General features: G+C 39.3%; 2 protein-coding genes across 2 annotated transcripts; both read right to left on the bottom strand.

The window, feature by feature from the left end:
- Nucleotides 1-8290: 8290 nt before the first annotated feature.
- LOC115620851 (neuropeptide F receptor) lies at nucleotides 8291-19137 on the bottom strand. The gene is made up of 7 exons (XM_030514295.1): nucleotides 18731-19137; nucleotides 12023-12452; nucleotides 11391-11560; nucleotides 10029-10602; nucleotides 9804-9956; nucleotides 9650-9770; nucleotides 8291-8558 (listed from the first exon to the last, which is right to left on the bottom strand). The coding sequence occupies exons 1-7, from the start codon at nucleotides 18731-18733 to the stop codon at nucleotides 8543-8545; spliced, it is 1467 nt and encodes a 488-aa protein (XP_030370155.1). The 5' UTR covers nucleotides 18734-19137; the 3' UTR covers nucleotides 8291-8542.
- A 3525-nt stretch (nucleotides 19138-22662) lies between these two features.
- LOC115620961 lies at nucleotides 22663-24257 on the bottom strand. Its single transcript, XM_030514482.1, has 2 exons — nucleotides 23185-24257; nucleotides 22663-23113 (listed from the first exon to the last, which is right to left on the bottom strand). The coding sequence occupies exons 1-2, from the start codon at nucleotides 24227-24229 to the stop codon at nucleotides 22914-22916; spliced, it is 1245 nt and encodes a 414-aa protein (XP_030370342.1). The 5' UTR covers nucleotides 24230-24257; the 3' UTR covers nucleotides 22663-22913.

Genomic DNA, 24257 nt, shown 5'->3' with positions numbered 1-24257 from the left:
TGGCATTCAGCATGAACGATGGACCACAATTTTCGACAAACGACGTTTATTTGGGTTTTTTGATTGTTGTTGTTTCTTCTTGTTTTTTGTTTTTGTGTTTTTTTTTTTTGTTTCGTTCACTTTCGACTAAAAAACTTCCCGGCGTTTCCGTTATTGCGTCTGAAGCGGAGCTCGCAAACTTTTCAACTGTTGCGGGCGAAAGCCAGCAGCAACTGAGGCTTAAGTCGCAGCCGAGTTGAGCAAACTAAAGAGTTGCCGTCGCCGTCACGATCAACCAGTTTTAACGTCACGACGTAAGACACTACGCTGCTCTCACGTCGCAGAGAGTTGAGTCGCCAAGAGTTTAAGAGCGTGACATTGCCGCTCGATACAGTGAAGTGAGTGACAAAGTCGTTGACAACTTTGGTGGCGACAGTAGCTACAACAACACCAGCAACAACAGGAGCATTGCTGGCACGGCAGTTTCTCTTTTCAGCGCAAATTTGCTTATGCGGAAAATTGGACGTTAATGAAAACCGTTGCGCTGCCATCCCAGCATGTCTTCTTGATACAAAAAAAAAAGACAAATTAACAATGAAGGAAAAATGTATAACTTGGTCTGGGCACAGATCTGCTTGTCAATTTTTGTTGAGTAAACTTTCAGCGTCGGCGCCAACTGAAGTGCAAAATGATTTTATGAAAAATGTTAAATTGTGCCTCATCATGGCGAACAAAAAGTTAGTGTTGCCTCTGCATATTAGAAGGAAATGAAATGATGCTTAGTCAGTCAGTCAGACTGCCGATTGTTTGTCTATTTAATCACAGTCAAATGAATTGTATGAATTGCTGCTTCATAGACAAGTCTTTTTATGCGCATATTCTTACGAATATTTAATTCAAGTCTGAAATTTCGCTTAGTACTTACTAGCCAGAGTCCTTGGCAGGTGGATGAGATGATGGCGAGCAGCAATACTCGTATGCCATATCTATTATGATGATTCATGGTTATTCATTTTATTTTCTTGCTCGGAAATTGCTTCGATTGGCTGCCTCCTTGAGGGCCTAAATGTAAATGATTGCCAAGATTACGTGCCTGCACGTTTTTATAGCCCCTAGACACAAAAAGATAAGCTAACATGACATTGCAGAGATAGACAACTTATCTTGATGAAGTTAACTGTGATTTTATCGTAGCTTTATAGTCTTAGGATGGCTCTCCGATAAGTGGAAGAAATGTTATTTTTTTACAATATTATAATTGTCTATAAATATAATTCATAATGTTTCTTGCAGAATTAAAGGTTTTTTTAAATATTCTATGATATGTTGATATGATACTAATAATATGATATTATATTATATGATATGATTAAACAAAGGAATGTGACCGAGTAACTGAGCTCACACTTTCGTCCAATTCAGCCCATGGTGCAGCATTAACAGATTAGCAAACTTTCGATTTTTCGGTTAGTTTACATGCTCACCGCTAATGGCGAATTTGGTTCTGGAGCAAACTTTCAGTTTCTCTGCAACTTTTGTTGCTTGCGGCTTCCAGCTTGTTGCGCTTTAAGTTTCGAAGGCAAGGCAAAGCTGGTCCACTCTGTCTTTTTGTCTTCAAGTGGTAAGCGAGACTGGCCTAATTATAAAGCGGCCACTTGTGCATACATAAAAGTTTAAACTACAAGTTTTACTTGCAGTTTGCATTCAACAATACAATATATGCACTTATATCTCCGGTTTTCAGTTTGGCCAGCAATGCTTTAAAGTATCTGTAAACTAAACATGCTTTATTTTTTATGTGCATATTTAAAATACAACTAAGTCCTCCAAAAGCCGCACATGTTGGCAACAATGTGATGTTGTTGGCGCTTGCAGAATTTAATGTGCAGCACACGTTTTACTTTTACTGGACAAATAACATTTGTTGCTATAAATATTTAAGAGCAATGGTTTTATATTACTTTTCCGCCGGGCAACAAAAAATAGTCGCAACACTATTGAGAGCAACTGGTGATGCTTTTCACTTCCTTGGCTTACAGTTTGATTTATGTGTGATGTGGGAATGTTTGAACGTGTTTTAGATTTACGAGCAGAGTCCAACTTGCGACTTTCTCATGAAAGTCAGCGCCTAGAATTGGCCAACTAAGCGCGCCATTATTGTCATTGTTGTTCAGTTTCTTGTGACAAAAACTGCGCACTCCTAATGAATAGAGCGCGCCCATTGATTTGTGGCCAGCAGGTAGAAACGAAAACAATTCACCGATTTACCGAGTCATAGTCAATGCGGTCTCCGCACATGACCACAATACCTTAAAAATCAAAAACCAAAACGAAAGCCAAAGTCACTCATCAGGCGGTTAATGAGACCGCAAAACCAATAACTGCCTTTTTACAATTCGCAAACAGCCAACAATTGCCGCTCTATGGACACTATTCAGCTTGTCCAGCTGTCCAGCTGTCTATACAAAAATAGACAGTGCTGTCCCCGATTGAGGGCAGTGGGTGGCACCAACAACTGACTGGCATTCTTTGCCATATTGCATTGAAATCGAAATGTTTTTATTTGATGTATCTGCGCTCATATTTATTTCAGAGTACATGTGAATGGGTACACTCAGAAAAGCGAGAAATAATTGTCTTAATAATTGGCTTACTTAATAGGAATGCCTTTCTGGTAAATGTTTTAAAGTAAAAAAAAAAAAACGACTATGATAATTTTAATATAGTAATTTTACAAACAATTGAGCAGAGGCTTCGGCGATACTTGTTCACACTCTGACTCGCAACCAACTTCTTCTACGACGCGTATCGCCCGATTATCGTGTGTATTGTAATTTAAATATAAGTGATGACATGCCAGCACCAGGGCTGCCTGTAAAGTATACAGCTGTTGCCCAATTACCTACATCCTACATGTCTTGCAATGGTATATATAATTTATATAAATATATACAGATTTTTGTAATAGAGCGCTCAAAGCAAAAATGTAACTGTTTCTGAAAAACTTTAAAGCAAAAAATTTAGTAATCAACGCATACAGGATGGTCTAATTCAAACATCGTTTGAGGTACTATCTATCAGAAGCATAAACAGTTAAATTTTGCGAATTTCAGGATCTCTTCCTTGTAGGTACACCTGCGCCTGTAGGACCAAAAACAATGGTAGAAGTGTGATTGCAACTGCAGCCAGAACACAAGGATATATTAAAAGAGGCTCCATAAATGAAACACGAAATTGCTTTTCACAAATTGGCTTCTGGACAAAGAAGTAGGCGGTAGGAAATCGACTCAACCGAGCAATAATTTTGCCCACGAAATATGTCACTACATAGCCCGAATGTTAGCGACACGTTTGCCGAAATAAATAAATATCGCAATAATATCAGTAATTTACAAACGAAATTGAAAGGACATCAGTATGTGGTCAAATCTTCGCTTGATGTCCTTTCCCTGTTCTAACATTTGTTGCGTTTATTAGTTTTAGGATATTAAGTGTTTTATTTGTTGAACAGTTTTGACCTCTATCATATTTTTGTAGTATGGGCGTCCAGGTACCTACACCTATGTACTAAGCATTAAAACCCCTTAGAAACAAGCACTGCAAATAATGACTATTTTGTTATTTTGTAAACGAAAAAATCATTCACTTATATTAACTTTTAATAAATTTTTTAATAATATAAGTATATTGATTTCAGTCCCTGCTTAGAAACATTATTTATATCCTTAAAAAGATAAGTAGGCGACAACATATTTTTATGACTTTTCAGCAGATTTCTATTGAATTCTATCGTGTAGAACAGTTGCTTATACCAGTTGTTGATTAAGCCTCAATTAAGTCCTTGTTGTCTTAATTGCGCTAGGAACAAACATTTTCCTTGATTTCATTGATTTTTGTCGGTTTGATGTTTCAGCTGAAAAGATTGTGTTGATAAATGAATTAAGGTAGCTGGAGAGTAACTAACAAAATAGCATATAATTTTTTAGTAGCTGTCCAATGATTTTATTTCGCGCAAAATTACTAAAATTTATACTAACTTTTTTATAGTGTACACATAGAGGGAGAGAGAGAGAGAGAGACATCGGCAAGCCGAAATACAATATTTGTGTGCTGGTGATGCGGCAATATTGGTCACCCTTTTTGGAGGCACAATGTGAAAGTGGCAACAACTTATTTAGCGTAGATTTGGCATAAACCAAAAACAACATTCATCTTTACAAGTAGACAAAATAAACACAAGCGTTGTCGAAGACTTTATTTTAAAAGCCGATCATTTGTGACTGACGTCTGCACAAATGTGACAAATTCGCCCATTTAAGCGGCACTTTTTATGGCTCGTATCTTCTCTTGTAAATCTTTGGAGGCTGGAAGTGCTTTGACAAGCCAGCCAGCCAGCTACATTTTGATGTATGAGTTAAAGTCCCCCACCGCATGCCACGTGCACGCATATCTATGTATGCATATGTATATATGTATATGTGAGGCTATAAAGGAAACCATTTGGTATGCATCACAAGTTCCCGCCCAAAGACGCAAGTCACGTCAAGCGCCAAATCGCAAATATTCTGCATACACTCTTATGTTGGTTCGGTATTGTCAATATTTGCGAACCTTTTCCTTCGCTTTTTACTTCTTCACATACATTTGTTCGTTGGCTTTGTCGTATTTTTTATTTTTATCATTAATTTCACTTTTACTCATAAATATGCTAATAATGTGCTCACGCTTGACTCGTCCGAGCTCAGAGCGGACCGCTGTTTGTCAGATTTCATTTTCATAACAAAACTTTGTTTGTTTGCATCGATTATGATGATTAACACTTCGGGCCAGTCAGTTAGCCAGCCAGCCAGCCAGTCAGTCAGTCAGTCTGTCAGTCAGCTAGCCATTCAGGCGGTCAATCTTGCCGTTGTTCAGTGAAGTATTCATTCAGCGAAGCAGCTGGTCAACAATTTTAGAATAAGCCGTGGCGTTGCTATGGCCGTGTTATCGTCTTGGGTTACGCAATTTTGTTTAGGAAGAAAGTTAAATAACATTTGGCTTTCATTAAGTGCGTGCCAAAATTGATGAAGACACAGATACGCCAATTGGCTTGCGCTGTGGAACGCAAAAGAGCTGCTAAGCGTAAAATGGACTTCAAACTAAGCCTGTTGCCAGAGGCTTATGGCAAATTATAGCAGCTGAGGTCAGATATAATCTCCGAAGCGGCCAGGGCATCTCACTGGAAGCTTTTGGAAGCAGCGTACGTCGTAGCTCATTGTTTGCTCCCAACTCGGCTCAACTCAAAAATATCGTTAGTGACATCACTTGCTCTACCATGGGGACACGCCCCAGTCTCGGCACTTTCACATGCCAAAGTGCGTTAAAGCGTTACAAACGCACTTTGTCAAAACTAGCCAACAACTATCGTCAACTGCGAAACAAATAAAAGCCCAGTGTGGACCAAGTTGACAGCAGCAGCAGCAGCAGCAGAAATAAAGACAACAAACATGTGGTCGAGAGCACAGCGCATTTAACTTTCAACCTTATAGAAATTTTTAATTAATTTTTCATGTTGGCGTGTGGGAACTTTTCACTTTTCAAACAATTTTTATTTTATTACTATTTTCTTTGGGTGGGTGACAGGCAATGGCCGATGTGTGATGATAAGTCATCAAAAGTCACTCGCGACCGCACATTTCTGGCGACACATGCGAGTGATGGTCGTCTGTGGAGCTGCTGGTCCACTGCTCTTTGTGTGGTTTAATTTTCTGGTTTCGTTCTATGGTTGCATGAAGAGCTTAATTATTAAGCACTCGTCGTGTGGATGGACAGGCCACATGGAGCCGTAATTGAAACGCAATCATATCTTAATTGAACCATGTGTGGTCAGCCGATTTCCATTTAGGCAGGCGCTGGCTCATTAAGTTGAGTAATGGACGCAATCCCACGCACAGCAGATGTGGACTGGTTGACTGGTTGACAACCTGTTCCTGCTGCTTTACATGATTTCACACATGTCGTCCAACGACGTTGATTGATTGAGTCGCAAAGTAAGACTATCAATAAGTTTATAACGCCCAATGCGTTCGCTCCCTAACCATCAGCAGCCGCCATCAACAGTTTTATGAAGCGCAGGACCCATGCCATGCACTCAGAGAAGAAATACGGACACGGGATGTACTTGTAAGATAAATTATATTAAATACTCGTAAATATAAGATAATAAGAACGATTTTATTGTGTCCTCGAATGACATGGACAGCCCATTCTTTATCGCTCCCAAAGAGCTGCTATAAAGCGGTCCATGTCAAAGGTACTCGGCTAAATCGAGGCTAGCTACATTAGTCAGTTAGTTAGTTAAGAGAGCAACAAAAACATAAAACATAGCTCCAGCGAAGATTGATTTTCTGCTGGTCTTCCAGTTTATTGTTTGAGTTTAGTTTTTGGTTACTTGTGCTCCACTATTTTTTGCAGAGAAGCGCGGCTTGAACCAATTGGAAGAATGTTAATTCAATAAACATTTAAGTGAAAACCCGATTTTGTTTTGCTTTTTTAAGCTCCAATGCTTTTGTCATTCCAATGCCTAGTGAAAGTCCAGCTTTTTATTTTATTTATACTGCTGTATTATATTGTTGAAGCGGCGAAAAAATATTGTAGGCCCTTCAGAGCACTCTTTGAATCCCATAACGACTTGTTTATGGTACTGTGGAAAACTTCAGTATTCTCAGGCGAAAATCCTTCATAATTATTAACACAAATAATTCCCACTCTAGGGAAAAAAATATTAGAGTAGTAGTTTTATTTTTTTTTTTAAATTAATCTCGACGAATCTAAGTAACTGCTTTTTGTGTTTATTGATGAAGTTTTTAAATAATTTATTATTACATTTGCAATCTTTTTTAGCTCTTCATAAGATAAGCCTGTGTATATGTTTACCTTTGCGTGCAGGCTATTGTGGGTGCTAAATGATGATTTAGAATAAATCGTTCGTTTCCCTTAAAGGTTTGATCATTTTTGAATTCGCTCTAAAAGAATATCCTACATTCTGCGCCTCGTATTTCATGATGCATTCCTTTTTCGTTCCGTGCACGGAGTCTGAGTTCATTAAATCGTTTGCCTGTGCATTTCCGCGGCTTGTGTTGACTTTTGCTCTCGTGTTTTCAACGTCATCGACATCGTCGACATCGTTACCAAGCTCTGATGGGTCCCAGACCCGTGTAGGTACATAGGGGCCGCATAATCAGAGAGTGCTCACATTTACGCCATTTTTATGGGCCATATCTTTTTACGTTATGTTTTGCGGGCACTGCTTCTTGACTCTTCACACAATTACAAACCGAAACGACCGGATTTTGCTTACCGTCGGCTCTGTTGCTCCGTTAATGTTTGAGGAAGTATTGTAAAGTATGTGTGCGAGTACGCATGAAAAGGGAAACATGCTATAAAAGTGGCAAAGGTCAAGTGCTGATGGGTCAGCTGTTTGGGACTCTGTGAATCACTTCAATGGGCTCTCAAGCCCCCACTTACCTTTTCGGCTGAAATGCAGACGCAGCTCATTTTTCAAAATAAACATAAAAGCTGTGAGTGTGTGTGTGTACTTTTGTCATATTTTATTGAAGTTTATTTCATTTCGCTTCGCTGCCTCAATGCATACCACATTGTAAGCAGTAATCGTATAGACGGCCATTATATGTATTTAAATATGTATGTATTTCTTTAATTAGGTATGTGTAGGACACTCGTCAAGCGCACTCGTGCTCAATTAAGAATGGCAACAGTTTATCATAATAAATAAATGAGAGAGCTGTCTGGCTGACTGCTTGGATCCGCCATTAGCATTTATATTTACGCATATTTACAATTACATTTATTCTGTTTGTGTTTTTAACAATGTTAAGCCTATTAATTAATGGGAGCTGTAATGCAGGATACTCTGCATTTTCCATCATGACAATAAATTACAAATTACTCGCATATGTACATACCTTAACGAAAGATAACGTTGTCAATATTAATCGTATGAAAGATTGTGCTTAAATGGTAGGAACTAGGCTTTAAAGTAAACTCAAGAGCTGCTATCAATTACCCAAATTTAATTGAAGGGCTCGTTCAATTAAATTACAGTATTCGATATGAGAAGCAAATGTATTCGTAGAGCAGATAGAGATAAACACACAAATGCTGTTAGTTACTTAATTAGTGGATAAATATAATTAGCTTAACTACAACAGATTGAAATCTATAACTATCTATGTACACGTAAGCATCCCAATTAAAATACGCCTCAACGTCATCTCCATCTCCATCTCCATTTCCATATCCATCGCCGTCGTTGTTTGTTGTTTTGGTAAATTGGTGTGCCTCCCGAAACTTAAAGGTAACTCAGCTTAGCTTTGAATCACTTGTACTCGTAATTAGTTAGTCTAAACCTACATCCTCATCTATATTGTATACACATTTATCATTTTGTTGCAATTTCTGGTGTGCATCTCGTAAGAGTTTTATTTGCATTGTGGTCGATTCTGGATCGAGATGTGCCCCAATTTGTGGCCGGCCCACTGCTGGTGGCTGCTTAAAGCCACGTTCAGCTAACATTTGGCCTGATACGAAGTGAGAAAGAGAGGGGGAGAGAGAAAGAGAGATGGTGAGATAGTGAGATGGTGAGAGACGGTGCACGGGTGAGAGGCAGAATTAGAGAAATGAGTGCAAAAACGTCAGCAACTGTTGAAATATTTACATGCCAGCTACAGTTCCACAGAAACCGACGATTCTCCACTCGAAAATGCATTTACATATACTATGAGCATGTGCCAAGCTTTTCGCCATTTGTGGATGTCATGAAAATGCCGAAAAGCAAATAAATGCAAATATTGTGCAAAAGTATTTTATCAACCTGAAATGCATGCTGTTTTCTTGTCGAAATTTCTCAAACAGAGAGAGAGAGAGAGAGAAGGTTAAAGAGATAGCGTCAGAAGCATTAGTTAAGTACTTTGGCCGTGAAAAGTGCAAATCAAATCGAACTACTTCCTAAAAAATACAGTGCAATCGGTCTCGAACAGAAAGTACTAAGTGGAACAGAAGCACGACTTTATCCTAAGCCTTGGATTTGTTTTCGATTTCAAATGAATAATCGAATTGCCAAAAATAATTTGCTACCATGCTATGCATTAAGCATACGGAACAAGTCAAGGAATTTTTAATTGTTGCCCAATATGTTCTGAAGAAAGAAGTAAAACATGGTTCAATACATCTGCAAAAAAATTGCAACCTATAAAATTGAAATGTAGATTGGCTTAATGCTTTGGTATTCGAATGAAATAGTTGTGTTCAAGACAGGTTCGACACAATAATTATTCTAATTATTGCTTGAAAACAAAGCGTATGGTTATGCGTTTGTTTAGATTCATTTTTATTGTAAACTTCAATAAAATGTTTTTAATAGAAAGGCATTCTTTTCAAATTCTGAGAATTATTCGGGAATTCGGGATGAAGGTCTTTTGTTTTAAACAACAGAAAAGTATTTAAGTTGGAAAAGGAACCGCCTGCTGAACAGTTCTGCCACAATATGTTACTTTCTTGCTAATGAGACCGATACTTTAGGGTTTAAACTAGAATACGCACAAGAATGGGCTGAGCTCAGAGTCTAGTGAGGTTAGTTGATGTAAGTCAGGGTTAATTGAGGTTGCTTTACCGAGGCATAAGCGTTGTCATCTCCGAGGGCATGGGATTCTCCGTTAGGGCCACTGACTCGGTCACAGCACTGCGCAATCCATATATATTATGTCCCATGCTGCAGGCGGTTGTTGTATAATCTCCATCAACAATGTCGCCAATTCCACGACCGCCTCTGCAGGCTGCGTCCCCATCGCTACCGGCTGCACCACCGACAAAATCACCGCCGCCACCGCCAGCCACGCTGCCCAACAATCGCAGCTCGCCCTTGGAAATGTCGGCGCCCTGTTTGCGTCGTCGACGCGCCGCCGCCTGAACGCTGCTGCCTGTTGTGTGACCATTAAGAGCAACATTAGTGGGTTCTTTACAACGGCATAATAATTCTTGAAATTCTTTACGGAAGTTGTCATTCAGCCATCCATATAGCAGCGGATTGGAGCAAGCAGAGCTCATGCCTATCATGTGGCAAATGGCGTAGGCGACCAGCATGCCCTGAGTAACGACCGATCTTCGCATGTCCGCGTACAAATTGAAAAAGTTCAGAGGCAGCCACGAGACGCCAAAGATGATGGCAATGCTGATCAGCAGGCAGTTGGTGCGCTTCATGCGCCGCCCCCGCTCCACCTTGCGCTGCGTGGAGGCCTGCACGGTGACGACGGTGATGCGATTCTTCAGCTTGTTGTAGATACCAAAGTAGGCAACTGACACGATCAGGATGGGCACCAGATATTGCACGCACAGCGAGAAGATCGAGTAATAGAAGCGGCCATGGTTCAGCGGCCAGTCCTCGATGCAGAACGAGAGCGTGTCCTGGAAGCCAATGCGCTGCAGTAGCAGCGGGGTGTCGGTGTTCACCAGCCTCTTAAAGATGAACATGGGCGAGGCGAGCAGCAAGGCCAGCAACCAAATGCCTGCCAGGATCGTAACAGCACCCACGAACTGAAGACTATCCCGCGTTGGATACACAATGACCTAAAAGCCGGGGAATAAAAAGAGAAATAAGGGAGTTGGAATCATCATTACCATTATTATACACTTGACCCCATTTCTGATTGCTTTGCTTAATCTCAGCACTCGTTGGTTGCAAGATAAATTACACTTTTGGGGTTAAAACAGCTTATTTATTATCTCATACAGTTAAGTATTATGCTTAGTTAATTCAGCAAAAACGTTTCGAGAGCAAAGTATCCCAGATAGTAATGGAACTTTCTTTCTGCAAACAAAAACAATATTGCTAACCATATTAAATGCAGTAAAATAATTATCAGAAAGAGTACTCTCTCCCTATTCTCTAGTATTATTCAAAGTCATTCGATGAATAAATTACTCATCAAGATTATTATATTCTGCATAGAAAATGGTGTGTTGTGGTTTAAGAAAAATAGTGCACAACTGCGAATTATAGATAGACAATTGCATTGCCTGCCAACATTGATAATTCGTTTGGGCAGCTTTACGGCAACTGAACAGCTGCGTAATTGCGAAATAAATTCTCACCATCCCTGCCATCATTTTCATGTTAATTTCTCTCCGACGGGCTTTATCGCTGAAACACATCGGTATCGCTTACATTATTAACAACCGAACTTTGCATAACGCGTCCAATTATGTTTGCCTCATTTGTATGTTAATATGCCGAATGCCAAATGACCGGCACAAATTGAATAAGCATTGCTGGGCAACCAACGTGCATTCCACTCCCACTCCCACACCCACACCCACATCCAGACCCACACTTGACGTTGGTAATGACTACTAACCTGATATCTGTCGAACGCGATGGCTGTTATGGAAATCGTAGAAACGAATATGCTCAGGGCCTGCAGCATGGCAATCATTTTGCAAAGAATGGCGCACGAGCCGAATGGCCAAAATTTCGATAGAATTTCCATTAAAGTCAACGGCATTGTAACCAGGCATAACAGTAAATCTGTAAAGGCAACCAAGCACAAATTGCTTAAAATGTGGGTTAAATGGCGCATCCGCCGTCAGGCTGTTTATTCAGTACTCAGCAAATATCGTTCACTGTTTCAACTGAACAGACAGAGAGACAGGCAGACAGCTGGCTTATTACCTAAAGAGGATTATTTCACATCATTGATTTCCACCTAAACAGACAGTTTAAGTGAAAATCTGTTTAGCACTTTGCACAACATTTCATAATTTCCTTTTGAGAATTGAAAGTGGTTTTGAAAAGGCCACAGGTCAAGAATAATTACTATAAATAATACTCAAAGGAACAAAACAGAAATTAAACATTTAACTTATGTAATTATTAAGTAGTTAAGACTAAAAACGAAATAGAAGACAAAATATTTTATTTCAGATTTAAGCAATATTTAGAAGAAAATAATTGAATTAAATACTCTTAAGTACACACACACACACTCACCCGATATGGCCAGATTGAGTATGAAGAGGTTTCGAGCGGTGCGCATTATTGGCTTTCGCAGCACTGCTATGACCACCAGTACGTTGCCAAGGGCCCCAAAAACAATGAGCACGCTGTACATGGCAATGAGCAAATGATACCAAGGTCCGTCTATACTGCGATTACGCAGAAACCGTTCGATGAGCACGGGATCCATAGCTGGCATGCCGCCGGACGTGCCGTTGAAATTGGTGGCATTGAAGCCACTGTGATTTCCCTGTATGTACTGAGTGGTGGCGACGGCGGTACTGCCACCACCCGCGCCCATCTCCAAATAGTCCAGTGTATGCCGTTGCTCCTGGGAGTCGATGAATCCCGAGCTGGCGAAGGCGCTGAGGGACTCCGCATTGCTTGCTGACAGCGCCGAGTCCGTTTGATTCATGCCGATAATCTGTTTATAGAGGGAGACAAAGTGACGCATAATGAACTTCCCAGCCTCAGAAATCAATACAGCTAAGTGGAAATAATGCCAGTGTGTCGATGCGAGTGTGTCTGTGTGTGCGTGTGTGTGTGTGTGGATGGCCTTGTTTATGATTTATGAGCCTGGCTTAACGCACACGACTGACTAAGCTGTGCTCTTTGGGCCGACGACTTCATCGCTAGGTCGTTGCTGGTAGCTACGGTTGGCCAAAAGTAAAAGTAAGGTGCCATAAACAACATTAGCGTTCCTCATACGAAGACGACAGACAGTCTATAGTCATTTGACATGATTTGAATGTGACTCTTTATGGGTAAATGCGAGGCATGTGACAACAAAGGCAACAATCGCAAAGCAATGCGTCACATTTTTAAGTATCAATTAAGAATCAATTTTAAATTAATGTTCCCTTAATATTCCTATTTAAGACTTAAGCCAAAAAACTGTACCTGGTTTCCTTAAACAGCCTGTTGTTAAATTTGTACATTTTATATTTCGTTTTTGCCTCGTACTCTTGAATTTAATTGAATAGCATATTTCATATTTTCTTCCAGTATACTCGTATGTATATGCCACCTGCAATTGAAGGTGACATTCGGTTGAGCTCGCAAAGCCACCTGCAGACTTCAAATTTATTTTGGAGTTGCGCCAAGGGGCGATTTAAGGATTGCTGAGCATGCAAAGGCATTTTATTTGCGTAGAAATGGCAGTCGTGCAGGTGACCTTTTGGCCACATCAGATTGTAGTGCTGCATGTTTTGACTGCTATCTTTGTTAGTCATGCTGACTATAGGATCTTCTATTTATATTTTGGTCATGATGCCCTTAATGTCTGTTGTTGGCAACAATTTGTTACACTTGGCCTTCAACTTAGAAGTCGTGTCAACAACCTACGCTCATTTATATGTCATGTTCAAATAAATTTATGCAGCTTTAGCCGCGCCCACTCTCTATTTGTTTTTCTCTTTTTCGTGTTTTCTCTCGTTGACAGGGCTATGCATATAATTTACATGAACTTTATAAAAGTTATAAACAATATGCCCGAGATATGCTTCCTGCTAAACAGTGCGCGCAGTGGATATGCCAGATATGCCGCAGTACCCCCACACCTACAAACATTGTCGATGCCCCCAAAGCAATATGAGCCGCCATTAGCTATTAAAGGAAGATACTTTCACCGTTATGTTCGCATAAACGACGCACATTACACGCACAAGCTGCGGCGCCCGTCCCGAGCAAATGTGAAAAATCAATGGCAGATATGTACATTCGACGGCAATAACAAATGACGACACTTGCTACAAATAATTGTGCACTGTTGTGCGCCAAATGAAGCGCACTTGTCAGTGTCAATAAAACGAAATGGGCAGCATTCCGAAACTCCCTTGAGTTCTCGCCCCACGCGTCGCGTCGCTGCACGCCGAAAGGGAATTAGAGCGCCGAAAAGTATGCAAGCGCTATAAATGATCTGCCAATAAATCCTGACGATGATTTCAGTCAGTTTCTGTATCGCTGACGAAATAAAATAAACTCTGATGAAAAAATCGCATTGTTAAATCGAGCACAACGGGAAGCTATCACTCGCAGAATACGAAAAGGAAACACCATTTGCTGTTATAGTTAGGGCTACCTGCTCTCAATTGGAATATTAGTACATATTTGATTTTAAGCGGATACACATGGTTGGAATTGAATGCTCTTTCTTGTAAATGTCTTGCTCTGTCTCTTGGCTCAAGCACAGGAAACAACTAGGCTGGCCTAATGTGTACCATAAGACCCCTTATAAATTTATAAATATATTCATTTTACATCCCAAAATTAGTCATAAAGCTCTCGTATGCTATAAATAAAAGTTCCAGCAGACACACAATTTGAAATTATAACCGAAGGGTGCAGCTGGAGCCTCTCGTATGGGTCTCTTGTGGGAAAAAGCAATGAGGTGAATGCCCAGCAGTTTGTTGATGAGGTTGCCTCACTCCGTCTTCGGAGGATACTGGCCTCGCAGTCCTATTTCTGTCGTTCCTTACGTATGCCATTCAATTACGACTCAAAAAACTGAAAATGTTCCCCTTCAAGTCGGTTGCTTAGTTTCTTGGCAGATGAACAAAAAATGCTTTTAAATTGATTGTGTATTGGACTCGTTCTATTAAAAGCATTTTTTCTATCAGCGAAAGGTTAGTTCCTTGCCACCCACCGCTCAGTCTTCGATTTAGTGGCCAAAGGTAAACAATAGATAGATTCCCTTGTGGTTGCAATTGGAGCAGAAATTGCATGCGAGCATGCAATAAAAATTCAATTGAAAGTTTCAATTTTCCTCCTTTGGGTCGGACAAGGACAAACATTTGCACAAGTTGCCGAGTTTTCGAATGAAATCAAACAATATGAACTCTTTAAGTAACAAATTTAGAAAATATTTTACACAAACTTATTAACTGACAATGAGCTGCATTTTCGCAACAACCCAATGATAAAAGGAAGTTAAAAATAGCCAGCATTGTGTCCAAGGATGATGTTCACTTTGCAAAGTCCCAAAATTAAGGTGAAACTTTTTGAGAAGCACAGAAATTCCATGGCCCAGAACGGAAAGGAAATTGATAAAGAAATAGACACAGACGAAGGACAAACTGCTGCCCCAAAGCTGATCAGAAAAGGTGTCTTGAGAGCTTAAGTTTTGTGTCAAAGCCCTCAAGTCATTCAGGATTTTCTACGATTCTCGTTCCAAGGTGCAAATTGTGGTTCACAGTTGTGATTTCCTTTCATGCCACAAACTAAGCGCCTTGAGTTGCAAATATTTCGATGCTGCGCGTAATCTCTGGCTGCACGCAAAAGGCGGAACTTTTGTGCAAACTTCGGGACTGGAAAATTATGTAAAGTAGCGTCAAGTTCTTACGGGCTTGCCATAAATTTGAATAATATTGAAATTATCAACGTCTTCGCTGTGCTGTCATCACTGCAGGGGGCATTCATATTTCGCCCTCCTGTCTGCCACAGCTCACATTTAACCGGCTCATCACATAAATAATGCCTGACAAAGACGTTAACTGTTGCCACCGACATCACTATCGCCAATTCTTGTTAGCCAACCAAGTCGAGCGCCCCCTTTGAAACCGCTACTCGTATCCTTGTGATTTATTTCGGCTGGCATTTCGGATGTACTGGGTTCCAGTTTTGCTTGCTACCCAGCCATACTTTGATTACCGAAATGAATTTTATTGCCATTTATACAATTTGTTTCTTTCTTCCGAATGTTTAAATGTTCACTCAGACTGTGGCAGGCGGACCGTTTGCTGAATGACAGTTTTGCCGCGCCGTTGACAAATGTGTCTATTTTTTGTTGTTGTTGTAGGAAATGGCATTCATATCCATCCCTTTTGGGATGTCGCTGTCGTTGGCAGAGGAAGGATATTTATTTTATTAATTGGTGTCGGTTTCAGCCCACGACACAGACACTAAGTGGAGCCCAGTCGTAAGCATGATTGGTTGTTTATTTTTGACAAAAAGGGCTGGAGGGGTAGAGCTAAAGAGAGTTGAGTATTACAAATGTTATTGGTTGAGCCGCAAATAAGCTATATAATCCTTGCATGTGTGCTAAAATATTGGCGCAAATTCATTTGATAGCAGTTTTATGAGACAAAATAAAAATGTTTTTTCGCAAAGTGGACTGATGGCTACATTATTTAAATCTCGATAATAAGACTTGCTTGGATCATATCCTTAATCAACATGTATTCCATCATGAAAGTGTTTAATAAATGTGTAGGTCTGGCTTATCTACCATCATACTGTCTGCCCAATTGTGCAATCTTCCTTTGTAAATTGCTTTGGTTAAGTAGACCCATAATTTTAAACTGGAAGATATTTTATTTTTTCCAATACATTTTGTTTTTTTTTGGTGCCTGAGCTACAATCTCTGAAATTTAAACTCCTTGTTCAGTTTACCTAACCGAGTCGGTTAAGTTAGGCAATTATATAGTTATTCTACCTAAATTAAATTGTGCTGACCAGATCGATATTGTACGGTAGTCAAATGCCAGATGGGACAACATTTAACTCCCTTTCTATTATAACTTCACTGATAAAAAAGCACGGAAATTTCAATATTTACACGTAGATTCAACTATTTTTACCATCGATTTTGCACCATCGTGTGTTTTAGTACAAATGCAGTGAGCACACTTAAATTTAAAAATTTAATATTAAAATATTAAATTTAAAGTGTGGCAATATTAAATCACAAGTAATGACGTGGCGACGTGGGTTTGATTCACGCCAAAGGTTTATTTTTTTATAATTACAAAATATTTATTCCACTTTTTGGTCTACGCTACTGGTTTTTTTTAACTCTTTTCAATATTGACATTTCCATGATGCATATTTTATTTCTATAAAAATCTTTTATTTTTTTAGCAGAAAGTAATTTTAAAGTTCGTTTTTTATCCATCAATTATTTTTTTTTGATGTTTTTTTATGCCTCTTAGTACGGATATACTTTGGATCAATATTAATATTATAAGTGAGAAACAGCTGATTGAGAAACACTTACTTGACACCCTTTGTATTTATACCACACAACCGCTGAAAACCGACTTGAGAATTCTAGTCAATTGAAATTTAATATATTTCTAGTATATTTAAATCGACTACAAAAAACTTCAAATTAAAGTTTAGAAAAATATTATAATTTACTATGGAATATAGTCAATGTTTGTTTTTTTTTTTTTTTGTGTGTGCATATTAATATTTAAAATGGTTCCTCATTAAATTGAATATGGCACACTTTAATAACGAAGTTTTGAATATTATTCATATTAAATTCACTAATTGAATATGTTTTTAGTAAAATTTACGATGTTTATCTTTGAATTGAATATGAAATAGGTGAACATTAAATTTAATATGAAAATATTCATCCGTACTATGCAACTTTTTTATCAGTGTAGAGGAACTTTTTTAAAATGAATTCAAAACATTCTTTTTTACAAGATTTCCTTTTAAAAAAAATTAGAATTGTTGTTGTCTGGTATTTATGGGACTATCCTAGGATTATCCTGAAACATTTTATTTTAGTCTAGAAGTTCTATATACAAGTATTTATTAAGTGCCTTTCAAGCTGCTAATAAATTCTGTCAGCTGTGCCTGTCATTCAATTATTTTTATTTTGAAGAAGAAGTATTTAATTGTCTAAGATTTTTGACTAGGATTTTTGAAACATTTTATTTTAGTCTAGAAGTTCTATATATTTCTTAAGCTCCTTTCAGGCTGCAATTATTTTTATTTTGAAGAAGAAGTATTTAATTATTGCATGTTTCGGTATTTAGAAATGAGTAAAAGAATAACGAGAAGTTAGTCCATGCGAAGAACTATTTGCCCATTAGAATATATGTTCACTTCAATATTAAAATTATTAAATGATTGTATGCACCGCGATCTATTAAAAGTGTATATCACCCTTTAGAGATGTATACTTTAAAGACAGCTACATTAAGAAATATTTGTACATTGTTGCTTTTATAGAAGCAGCTACATTCAAAAATTGTGGAAGTAAAGGAACCAGAAAATGAGATGACTTCTCACCTCAGCTTCAATGTTTTTTATGTGAAATTGAAATTGAATGCACAAACATCTTTTGTCTTTGTAAACAATTTATTGCGAGGACATGGAGCAATAATTAATTGTCCTTGGCACTCGAAACTAGCGAAAAGAGACAGTAAAGAGCGGACAGTGGGACGTTGATTTCAGGAAAAGTGAGACCCCAATACTTGGAAATACGTGCCGTTGGTTCTTTTATTATTTCTAGGAAACCTTTTTGTTTTTATCATTTTGGAGGTGTTCATTTAATATTACCAACTCTGTTTGTTTTCCCTTTGAATAACTGATTTTGCTTAGCCAATTGGAAATCATTTATTAGGTAAGGAGTAGAGGAAGACGAGTGTCGCAATGAAGACAAATGTTATTTATGTAGCTGTGTGTCGATGTAAATCCTATTTAGACACGAATGCATTGTTTGTGCTGCAACTTTTAATAGCATTTGGGTGGCAGTGTGGAAGAGTCGCCATTGCTGATGTCTAATGAAGTGAAACTAGCCAGGTACCAAGCGTAATTACATGCTGTACTAGTTTGGGGAAGCTTTTTCGCTTAGAGACAAAGTTATGCAAAGTCATTGCAATTTCATTTCAATTTGTCATTCTTGTAAATGGCTTTTGGAATATTTACATTGCAATTACAAGTACATGCAACTACATCTACACTCACCATATTCCACGTGCCTTCTGCTGTGTGGACACAGCTGTTGTCCTGTTGTTGCTGTTGTTGTTCTTGTAGTTGCTGCTTTTGTTCGCAGTATTTGAGCTTGAAGGTATTTGCTGGTGATGCCGTCTATCCCTGTTGTCCTTGTTCTCGACAGCTCAGCTCATTTGGTTTTCAATTCTGTCTCTTGTCTTGCGTTTACACAAAACGTCGCCGTATGACACTCATTGTTAGAATTTGTCAGCACTTTATCCATAATTTAAACACCCTGCTGTTACAAAACAATATACACACACTTCTGCTTCCGAGGCGGGCTATTTTGAAATTGTTTCACTTTATGTGGCTGATCCTACTCGAAGAGAGGCTTTCTTGTTTGCTGCCTACATTTGCTAATTCATTCCGTTTGTTCGGAACAAACCAACTAATTAAAAGTTGCATCAAACTTTTTTGCACCAGTTATGCAGTCGGAAAAATGAATGCCCTTTGGGGCTTACGCAGCAAATTATGCGATGGAAAGCCATCAGCAAACGCTATATGTCCAAAAAAAATATGTATACATTCATAACGCAGCTGTCAAAAATGGTTTCTCCATAAAAAACTCAGAGAACTACATATATTAAACTACTTTTTTATCTTTTTTAACTTTCAAGTTAGATTGTTCATACCTGATAATCTCTAATCCTATCTTACTCTTCCACTTCTTTTAATTTTATTTTTAATGTTCTACTATTCAATATATTTAATTCTTTTGTATATTCATAAGTTTTTATATTTATGTTGTTCTTTTCTTGCAAAGCTAGCAGTTCTTTGTTAACTATAATTAAATAAATACCTGTATGAAGAACTTTAACATCATTTATTACCTGCTAATTGTGCCATAAACAGATTTTTAGTGTGTCTTATGTGATTAAAATAGTTTGCCAGAACGATAGATATGGCTATATGGTAATTATTCATTTATTTGTTACGATATTTTTCCATGCCGCTCAGAAGTCAAATGAAATGGAAAATAAAACTATTTACTATAAAACTATACTTGTCTTAAAAGGCTTAACGAACACAACTCTCGTTATATACTCTAACCGAATCGTAAATATGTGTAACAGGCAGAAGGAAGCATATTTTTTTCGTTTATTGATTTGGTAAAGTGTATTTCACTGCCAGACTTGCTCGACTATCCCTGCCGCTTGTTGGCATTTCATTTTTTAATTATTCTTAATGGAATTGAGAAATAGGTTCACGCTGTACTCTCTACCGAAAGGGTAGAATAGTATAAATTTAACTTTTTTTTGTGAAATTGCATTTAAAATTCTAAGCATATAGACATATGACGAAACGAATTGATGTAGCGTTGTCCGTCTGCCCATCTCTATTAACGAAACGATATTAGAAAGTATAGCAACTAGAAGCATCCAACGTTGTATTTATTCTTACAGTAATTGTTTAATACAAAACTAAACCATAATGAAATGTTTGAATCGATTGCATTCACATCTTAAAGCAGCTGGCAGACCTCACATTTGTGGCCATAGCTTCCTTTACAGTTGACATATCGCGGTGTAAATGTAAGTTTAACATTTCCATTGTATTAAAAAAAAAACGTATCCTTTTTCGCATCTGGAGAGTAATCTTAATTTTCAAATACTTGTTTAGATCTTTGCCTCTACATGGACAGAAGGACAAACAAGACGAGTTTGTTTGTTGTCATATTAATTAAACTGACCTTCCCTTATCCTTTGGTTTTGGGGTATAATATTTTATAAATTTCATTCCACTTTAAAAATACTTTTAAAACATCAATTTTTACTTAAGTATGAAGTAATCTTATTGTTTGTGGACACAAATGAAGATGTAATATAAAAAGTTTGAAGTAATTTAAAATTCAAAGCTGTGTTTTCGATTCCCTCCTAGTACTGGCAATATTAGATTTTAATGTTCATGAATATACTGTATAATATTGCCACTTCGATCAATACAAAATTGCTAGAGTGAGTTAAATAATTTTTTATATGTTTTTTACGAGTGTGTGTGTGCGGCTGCATCGGAAAACTTTTCCCAAACTTCTTCAAGTGTATAAATGAGCGTACTTCTTGCGGAGCATATACATATATTTAAAGCTTAGAACTTTGTGATGTATTCCAGTTGACTTGGCGTTTGAATGACAGTCGGATGTGCTTCATTTGGGAGCACCCGCCTGGGCATTCAAATGCACAACCCTGCCTCCATCACCATGGTACAAAACTTCAAAAAGCACTTAGTAGCCTAAGCAAATACTTGACTGCCACGGTCAATAACTCTTCTACTTCATGACACAAGAGAAGGAAGATACAGTCGTGCTCGATATGGCCAATAATCCGTAACATGCCTTTGAACGGTGCCAGTCATTTGATAGCCTTGGCAAAATAATAGCCCGGGTTGCTTGTTAAACTCACTCACTGCCCTTTTTTTTTAGATATTGCCTTTATATTATTTGATTATTCAGCGCATTGCTTCCGGACAAAGTCAGCTTTGTTTTACGTTATTTCGTTTGGTTTATTTTAGCTCACTTTTCACGAGAGTCCGACCAAGTTGTTTAGCTTTAACTATTTCATTTTTTATTGTTCACTCGTTTGTTCACTTTTCATTCTTATTTTGTGTATTCAGAGACTTAAACGCTCTTCACTGTGCTACGCAAACAGCAATTTCGCATTTCATTTGTTTGATTAAATTACAACTTCCTCTCATTGGCTTTGCTTTCATCTCTTTTTCCACTTGCTTGCGACTTTGGCTGCAAATTTTCGAAATAACATTACCAGCATTACAGTTTCCTTTACACGTCTGGTGCGTCACGTCGCATTAAAGGTTTCCACTTTTTGCCTGGTCAGCTGGCAGCTTCATGGCACTTACGGATAGCCACACGAGCACACACGCCCACCCAACGCTCCAGATAAAATACTATTTCGATTATTTTGCGTCGAACGCAATTATCTTGCCTTCGACCACCGACCACCGAGCACCGACCGCCAACCGCGAGCTGCGAGCTGCGAACTGCGCTGCACAAAGAAACAGACAATGGAGACGCTCTAGGGGAGCAGAGAAGTGGAAGAACACATGGAGCTGCGTCCGGCAGATTATTAGCAAATTTCCGCGAAGCGCTTAAGCGTTCGAGCCACTTTGGCGATAAAAACATTGCCGCTCTTTGGAGATTTTCACGCCTTCTGCCTTTTTATTACTGCACCAAAGACAAATAAACAAACCAAAAACAAATGATATTTTTACGCGCATTCGCCCGTCTAGTTGGGTGAAATGGGTGAAGGATGGGTGGAGGACCACTCGTTGTATACCTTTGGATTTCTGACCCCACCTGGCTTCTTCACATCAAATCACAACACAACACAACACTTTGGATCGTCATTTGTCGTCACATCATCAAAAATATTGTTTAGACATGCCGCAGTATTTTTGCCTTTTTATAAATTCAATTTGGATTCTCGTTCTACTTTTTACAACTTTAATGTTTAGTTTCCATTTGGCATCTGGCATGTGCCTCACTGATCGCAGATAACCGAGCGCGTTCACAGCCGGCGACCATCTGTTGGCTTTAACGGGCCAGCCTTTAACTTTTATAACTTGGCCGTGAACTAATGCCACACTGCCGCTGGAGTATCGAAGCCCGCGTTGCGTATGCGCCGTGTGAGCCCAAAGTTGCGACTGACTTCAATTGCGTCCGAGGCGCTTTGTTGTGCCTGCCTGCGGGAGGCTTTCCGAGTATTGTTTGTGTTCCCTTGCAAGGCAACAGCTGTGCGGAGCTTTCTTATCAGTTGTAAGGGTGGTGGTTGCAAGGAAAGCTCGCCACACATGCCGGCTGCAGTGGGACAAGCTCGCGAATAAATTGGCTAAAAGGAGCTTTCGTTCAAAATTGTTGTCCATCTATGTCTGTAAATAAGTACACAACAATATTCTTATAAATATTCCGGGAATGGTTCGTTTATTAACTATTTCATTGCATGTATGTACTTGTCGTCTCTTTTTTTGATTCAAACCTTGTCTTAGATTCTATATCTAATAGACATGTCGAAAAGTCCATGGACAATTTTTGTCACCGTTCAATGTGGAAGAATTTCCACACTAGAGAAACGATTAAAATAGGTATATAATACTACTTTTTCATGAGCTTTCTAATGGTCCAAAGGAGCTCGCTTGTAGCTCTTCAATGCAGATCATCTAGCAGTCCTTTAGCGTCGAAGATGGGCAGCATTCGATGAACAATGCGCTGAGCTTGCTCGCTCTCGTACATAGAGTCCTGGAAGCGTATAGCCTCTGGAGTGTCCTGATATAGATTTTGAAACGACGTCTCTTCCTTGCCATTGTATATCATAATTGTTTGAAAGGCGAGTGTTATAAATACAGCTGCAAGGTCAAGGTGATTTAATACCAGAGATAAGTAATACTAGTTAGCCAAACACAGTTGGAGTACTTACTGAAAAATCGGCGCTTCTCGAACTGCAACTGAAACTCGTATAGGCTGTGGAAGGGGCCCTGGTATTTCAACTGCTCCAGAGCCCCCTTTAGCGCGTAATAGTAGTGCTGAACCAGCTCAGTCTGCCTCTTGCCCACCTCTTCGCGTAGTGATGTGCTGAAGAAGTAGTGCAGATCTATGGCTGGAGAGGTCCAGTGGCTGAACTGAAAGTCGATGGGAATCACAGCGCTGGGCTGTCCATCGGCATTGTATCGGAACATAATGTTTGTGGTCCAGCAGTCGCCATGCGTGAGGGTCTGAAAGTCTTCGGAACCCACATCCAAGCAGCGTGCGCCGTACTCCATCAGATTGTCCTGCATGTGGCTGAGTTTCTCATAGTAGCGTGCCTCCAACTTGGGCTGGGTCTTTATATAGCGTAGCAGGGCCTTGAAGAGTCCAGAAAATACAGTGCCATAGCCCTTGACCCCGCGCGAAAAGAAAGTGCAGTCGTAATTCTTCGCAAACACCTCGGGTTGGCGCTGATGCAGCGCTGCGGCTGCTGCATGATACTTGGCCAGCATTTCTAATGCCAGCTGGACATGCTTCACATCTAGGCGTTGAACGCGATCAGCATTGCGATACTCCAGCTGGCCGAGATCCTCCAGTATAAGGATGGCGTGATCACGATCCACGCAGACGGCATCAGGATGCCGCTTATCTTTGATGCCGAATTCTCGCAAAATGGCGGACATTTTGGGCAAAACATTCTCATACATGTCCAACTCACGAGTGTATACGCCATACTCCTTGAAAATCTCCGCCTCCGGTGTGTCCTTGGAACAGGTCTCCTTGAGCAGGTAAGTCTGTTGCTGCCGTTGACCATCACCAGTTTGGAACTCTACTTGCAGGCGCGTCAACACGCCCACATAGTTCCCGCCCTTTCCCGTGGCTGATTCTGCTGAGAGCTTGAGGACGCGCAGCTGCTGATCCTTATGGAAAAGGCTCAGTTTCTCCTGCATGTACTCCTTGGTCAGCCAGGCGGGCAGTTGCGAAGTTTTGTCGTGCATTTTGGGCGCTCGGTCTGGGTTCACTGAT

Source organism: Scaptodrosophila lebanonensis, unplaced genomic scaffold (assembly GCF_003285725.1).
Source record: "Scaptodrosophila lebanonensis strain 11010-0011.00,11010-0021.00 unplaced genomic scaffold, SlebRS2 tig00000024-arrow-pilon, whole genome shotgun sequence".
NCBI classification, from domain to species: Eukaryota; Metazoa; Arthropoda; class Insecta; order Diptera; family Drosophilidae; genus Scaptodrosophila; species Scaptodrosophila lebanonensis.
This window is presented reverse-complemented; position numbering and strand designations above follow the sequence as displayed.